Source organism: Lipotes vexillifer, unplaced genomic scaffold (genome assembly GCF_000442215.2).
Source record: "Lipotes vexillifer unplaced genomic scaffold, Lipotes_vexillifer_v1.1 scaffold40, whole genome shotgun sequence".
NCBI lineage: Eukaryota > Metazoa > Chordata > Mammalia > Artiodactyla > Lipotidae > Lipotes > Lipotes vexillifer.
Window position 1 is genome coordinate 3,153,461 of NW_006771578.1, and position 8,206 is coordinate 3,161,666.

Consider the following 8,206-nt stretch of genomic DNA (forward strand, 5'->3'; position numbering starts at 1 on the left):
ACCTGAAGGGACAGTTTATATAGGAAAGCAGAATAAAGCTTGATCCCTTCCCTTTACTGACCAGTTTTCAAGATGATGAGTTTGTTTCTGTCTTCCTCCAAAGGTGAACAAGTCTTCCCTTTAAAAAATCTCATTATAGGGACTTCCCTGGTGGTCCGGTGGTTAAGACTCTGTGCTCCCAATGCAGGGGGCACAGGTTCGATCCCTGATTGGGGAACTAAGATCCCACATGCCACACAGTGTGGCCTAAAAATATCATTATAGGGCTTCCCTGGTGGCGCAGTGGTTGAGAGTCCGCCTGCCGATGCAGGGGACACGGGTTTGTGCCCTGGTCTGGGAAGATCCCACATGCTGCGGAGCGGCTGGGCCCGTGAGCCATGGCTGCTGAGCCTGTGCTCCGCAACGGGAGAGGCCCCAACAGTGAGAGGCCCGCATACCGCAAAAAAAAAAAAAAAAAAATCATTATAAACTCATGAATGTAAACGTATTTGATGGGTTTCATACAATGCAATTATTATCACTATTGAAACTTAAATTGTCCCGTCTTAGGTCTGTGGGAGCCTCTTCTATAATACTTGACTCATAAGTCCTTTTGATATGACCCTAGATGTCTTTGATAGCTTGTTTGTTATCTGGTGTGACAAGATGTTCCAAGTTCATCTTGTCCATTTCCTGCCCTGTACATGGAATCAGCCATTTCTCTAAGAAGCTCTGGTTTCCTTTAGGGTGAATCATATGTCAAGCTCCAGTTAGGGGCTAAGGATACTCTCTGCTACTAGGCTGGTCATATTTTCTAGTCCTTTTAACTGGAGAGAGCTAAGATACACACCCACAAAAAAGATACAGTGCTTCCTTCACGAGTTCATATTGATATTTCCAATTCAAAACTTATTGAACCTCTTCTCCGTTACATCCCAATCCTCTTTTTCCCATTCCAAGAATCTTGATCTTTAAGGACGTTGGGGATGAGATGTTAGAATTAATGTATATGGTACTTACTCATTGACTTTATCCCATATTACATGCTCAATAGTCCCAAATAATAATACTAATATAGCCATTAACATGATTATTGAGAACATTAAAAAATTTTTTTACATATGCCCTCTGCATTCTCTTCCCATTTTTCTGTTAGTCATACATAATAGTCCCACAGTATTTGAGCATTTGCCTATTTAAATACTATACTCTCTGCCTCTTAGCCCTCATTTTGTCTCACGTCTACAGGTAACTATACATAAACACTCACAAGGCCTTTCTGTCAGTGTTTCTTTAGTCATTCTGATTGTCTAAGTCAGTTATGCTGGATACAAAAATCCTTGGCTCCTACTTTCTTTCAAATTCTTAAATATATTAATTTTCTTCTAATGTAACAATTTGCTCTTGAAAACTAGGATACTCTCTTTTTCTAGATACCTCAAAAGTTCTTTTTCTTTGAAATACAGCAGTTTTACTAGAATGTTTTGGTATTTGTCGTTCTAGGCTGATAGTCTCTTTTTTCCTTTTATTTCATGAACACTTTCTTGACTTACTTAGCATTTAGTATTTATTCTCTTCCCCTGCCTTGATTTTCTTCTTCAGATACTCTTACTGTCGTATGTATTCTTTGCCTACCTCCAATATTTCTAATTTTCTCTTGAATATCACTTCTGGGAGTCATACGGGCTAGGTTGTTGCAACCTCTTCAGTCTTTGTTGGCAGCCTCTTGCACTCAGCTGGTACTGAGAGGTCAAAACTCCTTCTCATTTCAAACTGCTGCTCTCAAATTGGCCTGTTGTGCTTTCTGGCAAATTCTTGTTGCCTATTTTGGGCTTATCCTGTTCTGAGTTCCATTAAATGCAGCCTCATTGAATATTTCTTTTTCTGCCCACGCAGACACTACTGTGTAGGCCTTTTGGCTATGGGTAGTTTGTATTCTGGCATTTGTTGAAGGTACTTTGTCATCTAGTTTTGTTGTAAATGTTGTCAAGGAGTTCAGGTTTTGCTGCCTAGTCGTTCCATCTGTTTTTATGTGGGGATTTGGAGAGTTTGAGAACTATGCTGCTATTGCTATGTTCCCAGACTTCCCCATAACTGGGGTGTGTGTGTGTTTACAGTCTGTGTGAATCAGAATTTAAATAAATTGATGTCTTGTATAATCTGTAGATTCCCCCTCTGTATGTCTCTCACTCTTTCGCTCCTCTTTTCCCTTACAAATTATTAGTTGAAGAAACTACGTTATATGTCCTGAAGAGAAATCCTAAAGATTTTGCGTATCGCATCTCTCTTGTATAGTTTAACGTGTTCTTCTGTCCTCGATATTTCCTTCAAACTGATAGGTGGATCTGGAGTCTTGAACAGATTCAGCTTCCATCATAGGTTGTACATTCAAAACACAAACAAAAAACCGGATGGGCCAACTCAAGGAAAGCAAACAATACAGAAACAGAAACACTCCATTTGCGAGGTTGACATTGAAGAATAGGCAAATCCAGAGAAACAGAAAATAGAATAGTGGTTGCCAGGTACTGGGGGCAGGGAGGCTGAGGAATGACTGCTCATGGGTACAGAATTTCCTTTTAGGATGAAGAGATTAGGTTGTGGTGATGGTTGCACAACTTTTGAAAACCACTGAATTGTATACTTTAAAAAGATGAAGCTCGGGCTTCCCTGATGGCGCAGTGGTTGAGAGTCTGCCTGCCAATGCAGGGGATACAGGTTCGAGCCCTGGTCTGGGAAGATCCCACATGCCACGGAGCAACTGGGCCCGTGAGCCACAACTACTGAGCCTGCGCGTCTGGAGCCTGTGCTCCGCAACAGGAGAGGCCGCGACAGTGAGAGGCCCGCGCACCGCGATGAAGAGTGGCCCCCACTTGCCACAACTAGAGAAAGCCCTCGCACAGAAACGAAGACCCAACACACCCAAAATTAAATAAATAAATTTATAAAAAAAAAAAAAAAAAAAGATGAAGCTCATGGTACGTGAATTGTATTTCAGTAAAGCTGTCATCTTGTGAAAGGAAGTTAGATTGGAAAAGGAAGAGGGTTACCTGATTCTCTGAGACCGGTAGGGAGGAGAGGTGGCATGGGTACACGTGCTGATAAGTTTGCAAGCGACCTCTCCCACTAGCTGTAGACTAATATATTCAACGATCTGTTGAATACACCCATTTGGATGTTCTATAGGCATGTCAAACTCAACATCATTGCTGCCCGATAGAAGGTAATACAAGCCACATGTAAGTTTTAATTTTCCAGCAGCCAATTTAAAAAGTAGATGGAAGTATGTGAAATTGATTTTATATCTTTTATTGAATCTAGAATATCTAAAATAATATATTTCGGCATGTAGTTAACATAAAAATTATACATGAGCTCTTTTACCTTCGTTTCTCATGAAGGTCTTTGAAATGCAGTGTGTATTTCACACTGACAGCATACCCAATTCAGACTTGGCACGTTCCAGGTGTTCAATAGCCACATGTGGGTTACACCTAGAGTACTGGGCAGTGCAAATGAGAAGGTTTAAAATGGAATTCATGAATTCATTCCTGTCTCCTGGATCATTGTCCTATGTCTTCTTCCTTACAATCCACGTCGATCAATCATTTAGTTCCACTGATTTTTTTTTTTTTTTTTTTTTTTTGGCTGCGTTGGGTCTTCGTTGCTGCACGCAGGCTTTCTCTAGTTGCGGCGAGCAGGGGACTACTCTTTGTTGCGGTGCATGGGCTTCTCATTGCGGTGGCTTCTCTTATTGTGGAGCACGGGCTCTAGGCACGTGGGCTTTAGTAGTTGTGCCTCCCGGGCTCAGTAGTTGCAGAGTGCGGGCTCTAGGGCGTGCGGGCTTCGGTAGTTTGGCGTGCAGGCTCAGTAGTTGTGGCTCACGGGCTTAGTTGCTCCGCAGCATGTGGGATCTTCCCGGACCAGGGATCGAACCTGTGTCTCCTGCGTTGGCAGGCAGATTCTTAACCACTGCACCACCAGGGAAGTCCTCCACTGATTTTTACCTTTAACATTTTTGCAAATCCATCTCTTCTTATCCAGTCCTACCAGTTTCCTGAAATTCAGCATTGCTTGCGTGGGCTATTACAGTAGCCTCTCAACAGGTCTTCCTGTTTCTGTTTCTGCCCTTCGTAAGTTACTCTGCTGCCAGAATCTCTGCCTCACTGATAATTTCACCAGGCCACTCCCCTACTCAATACCATTTAGTGGCATCCCAGTATTTCAATAGTAGTCTGTGACCACAATGAGTACTACACAGATGATTGGGAGTGTGGGAAAAAGAAAGTAGACATCTGTCCTTATTCTTTTGAAAAGTACATTTAGCATCTATTTCTTAATGGACATAACACAGTAGAACATGTAAATAACTTATAAACGAATATAATTATACTGATGGAATATGATAAAGTCTAGGTTTCTTTGCATGGCAAACTCTCCATTTCCCCTTTCCCTCCAGCCTCTGGCAGGCACCATTCTACTCTCCGCTTCTGTGAGTTTGACTATTTCAGATACCTCATGTAAGTGGAATCATGCAATGTTTGTCCTTCTGTGACTGGCTTACTTCACTTAGCATGATGTCCTCCAGGTTCATCCATGTTGTCATATATGGCAGGGGTTTATTCTTTTTTAATACTGAATAATATTCCTGTGTGTGTGTGTGTGTGTGTGTGTGTGTGTGTACACACACACACACACACACACACACACACACACACACACCCCACATTTTCTTTATCCATTCATCCATCTGTGAGTTTTCCATATCTTGACTATTGTGAATAAAGCTGCAATGAACATGACTGATACATCTCTTTGAGATCCTGATTTCAATTCTTTTGGGTATATACCCAGAAATGGGATTGCTGGATTATATGGTAATTCCATTTTTAATTTTTTGAGGAACCTCCATATTTTTTTTCCATAGCAGCTGTACCATTTTTACATTCCCACCAACAATGTGCAAGGGTTCTGTTGTAATTTCTCTACACTCTCACCAACACTTGTTATCTTTTTGTTTTTTTAATAATAGTCATCCTGACAGGTGTGAGATCATACGTCATTATGGTTTTGATTTGTGTTTCTCTTACGATTAGTGATGTTGAACACCTTTTCATATACCTGTTGGCCATTTGTATGTTTTCTTTGGAGAAATGTCTATTCATGTCCTTTGCCCATTTTTTAATTGTGTTATTTGTTTTGCTATTGAGTTGTAGATGTTTCTTAGATATTTTAGATATTAACCACTTACCACATAAAGGGTTTGCAAATATTTTCTCCCATTCCATGGATTTCCTTTTCATTTTGTTGATTGTTTTCACTGATTCTTACTCCAGGAAGACGTCCTCCAGTTAGACTAGATATCCCTCTTCCCAATTCCCATAGAACATTGTGAATAACTCTGACTTGGCACTTACGTTATTATATTAGAATTATCTGTCATTATATGTCTGTCTTGTCTCTCTTCCGGCCTCAAGACTCATTGAGGGAAAGGATTTTGCCTCAGTTATCATTTTTGTACTTCTAGTCCCTAATACAGTTTCTATTATATAATTGGTACTCAGATATTAGTAGAACTAAACTGCACCCCTGAAATTTTAATGATTAAGTTATCAAAGGTTAGACCTAGGCATTAACCTAAGATAACCGAAGATGTAGATTCGTTATTAATACCAATGACCTCTGATTGAAAATTGAGTAGATAACTGAACCTGAGAATAGTGGTACTTTTAATTTTAGGTGCGAAAAAAAAAAAGCCGTAGCATACATAGAATACAAAATGATAAGTATTGAGAATATAAACTCTGCAAGTGCAGTGTTTTTGTCTGTTGTTTTCACGGATCTTCTCCCAGTGTGTAAAACAGTACCTGGCACATCATAGTAAGTAACTGGTCAGTAAATATTTATTGAATAAATGAGTGGGCATAGAAAAGCACTGTAGCTTTACACTTTATTAGGTTTTTAAGGCAAAAGCTAAGTTTAAAACATTTCCTTATCTCTAATTCAATGTAAAATTTATCAAATTCCTGTCTCCTCACATTATTTTATGTTTTGTAAAGGAAAATCTCTAATAAGTATAACGGAGTATAATTTTTTTTTCTCTTTTAGCAAACGAAGCAAAAAAGGAGATAAAAATGGAAAGGGCTTGAGACATTTTTCAATGAAAGTGTGTGAGAAAGTTCAGCGGAAAGGTACAACATCATATAATGAAGTAGCTGATGAGCTGGTGTCCGAGTTCACCAATTCAAATAACCATTTGGCAGCTGATTCGGTAGGTAGATCATGCGCTTGACACTGACTGTGATGAGTGACACAGCGGTGTACCTCTCTGGGTTGTCTGTGTCAATTCGAGGATTCAGACAAGCTAGGGAATCCCCAGTTCCTTTACTTGAGGGTTTCATAATTGTCTGTTGGGGAATTTTGTTGTTTTGATTTTTTGTTGTTTTGTCTTAGAATTCTTTTACTATTTATTTAAACATAAAGATGGACGAGTATTTTTTAAATGTCTTTGGGGGGTTATTGAAGAAACATACTTTTTAAAACTATGCTTTTTATATTTGAATGACTTCAGATACATTTCTGAACCTTTTAGTGTTTCTTCCATGTCTAAGTCAATAAGAAAATTTTATCTTGTTTCTAATTGAAAAAATACTACATGAACATGTTTATAAAAATTCACTTGTACCGAAGAGTATGTAATAAAAAATATCTCTTCAAAAAAAATCTCTCTTCTACCACAGACCCTAATCTGCCTCCCCAGAGGCACTATTCACTATTACCAGATTCCTGAGTATCATTCCAGACATTCTTTATGCATATATATAATAAAATTTATTTCTTTTATTATTATAAACACAAATGTGATTATGCTTTTGTATGCTTCATTTTACTTTATTCATTTATTTTTAAAATTTATTTATTTATTTTTGGTTGCGTTGGGTCTTCGTTGCTGTGCGTGGGCTTTCTCTAGTTGTGAGCGAGAGCTACTCTTTGTTGCAGTGCGTGGGCTTCTCATTGTGGTGGCTTCTCTTGTTGTGGAACATGGGCTCTAGGTGCGTGGGCTTCAGTAGTTGTGGCACGCGGGCTCAGTAGTTGTGGCGCACAGGCTTAGTTGCTCCACGGCATGTGGGATCTTCCCAGACCAGGGCTCGAACCTGTGTCCCCTGCATTGGCAGGCAGGCGGATTCTTAACCACTGCGCCACCAGGAAAGCCTGCATGCTTCATTTTTAATTTTATTTTCTTAACAGTATTTATCTTAGAGCCTCTTTTTTAGCACGTGTAAGTCATTCTCATTTTTTAAAAATGGAGATAAAATTACATGCAGGGAAGGAAATACACATGTTTTTAAGTGTACATTTAAATTATTTTTTCCTTATCTGTTGTGGAATAGTTTACATACAATAAGATGTATTCATTCCAAGTGTAAAATTCAGTGAGTTTTGACAGTTGTATGCACCTGTGTCATCACCACCATAATCAAGACACAAAACATTTACATCACTCGCAAAAGGTTCTTCCTGCCCTTGTCATCCATCCCTCCCTCTCCCTCTATCCTCAGGCAACTGCTGATAAGCTTTTTATCATTATAAGTCAGTTTGCATTTTATTTAAATGTAGTCATACTATATGTATTCCACAACAGTATTAAGTAATAGTAGTAACTGTAGTCATATTGAGTCTTTAATTCTTGACGTTAGTAGAAATATTTGTAGTTTTGCAACCTTAATTATGATAAAGGTTTTATTTTGAGATGATAGTAACCATAACTTAATTTTTTAATGAATGTTTATTTCTTTTTTCTTAATTAAAACAATTAGGAATGGATGCTGAATTTAATCAAACTCTGGATAGTTTCCTGACATTTTAGGAATTTTACACTGGTATCAATGAATGAGATTGGTGAGGGTTTTTTTTACTTTTGTTTTTACCGTCTTTGCTGTTTTTTTAATAACTTTTTTCCCTTTATTCTGCAGTTCACATATGAGTCCCAGACTGGTTTCTCTTCTGGCTTTGTTATTCTTTCAGTGCCTTTTGTCAACACAGACATTTCTCCCAGTAGCATATGCAGTTTGATCCGTATCCAGTGAGTACACGTAGGCCTTCAAAGTTGCTGGTTCTCCAGCATCAGAACCTGGGTCCTCCTTTTTGACTGCACCCATGTCTGTCTGTGCTGGGACTCTGCCGCCTTGGTCCCATCACCCTTGAGGTATCCTTAGGCCAGGAATGC

At 39.1% G+C, this 8,206-nt stretch overlaps 1 protein-coding gene across 5 annotated transcripts in view; it reads left to right on the plus strand.

Moving 5' to 3' along the window:
• The window catches only part of TFDP2 (transcription factor Dp-2), a 129,464-nt gene that overhangs the window by 99,702 nt on the left and 21,556 nt on the right, over nt 1-8,206 (plus strand). For all 5 annotated transcript variants that reach the window (XM_007446955.1, XM_007446954.1, XM_007446957.1 and 2 more), the window contains one exon: nt 6,088-6,250. In XM_007446955.1, coding sequence (XP_007447017.1) covers nt 6,088-6,250 — 163 coding nt within the window. The remainder of the gene's footprint in view (nt 1-6,087; nt 6,251-8,206) is intronic.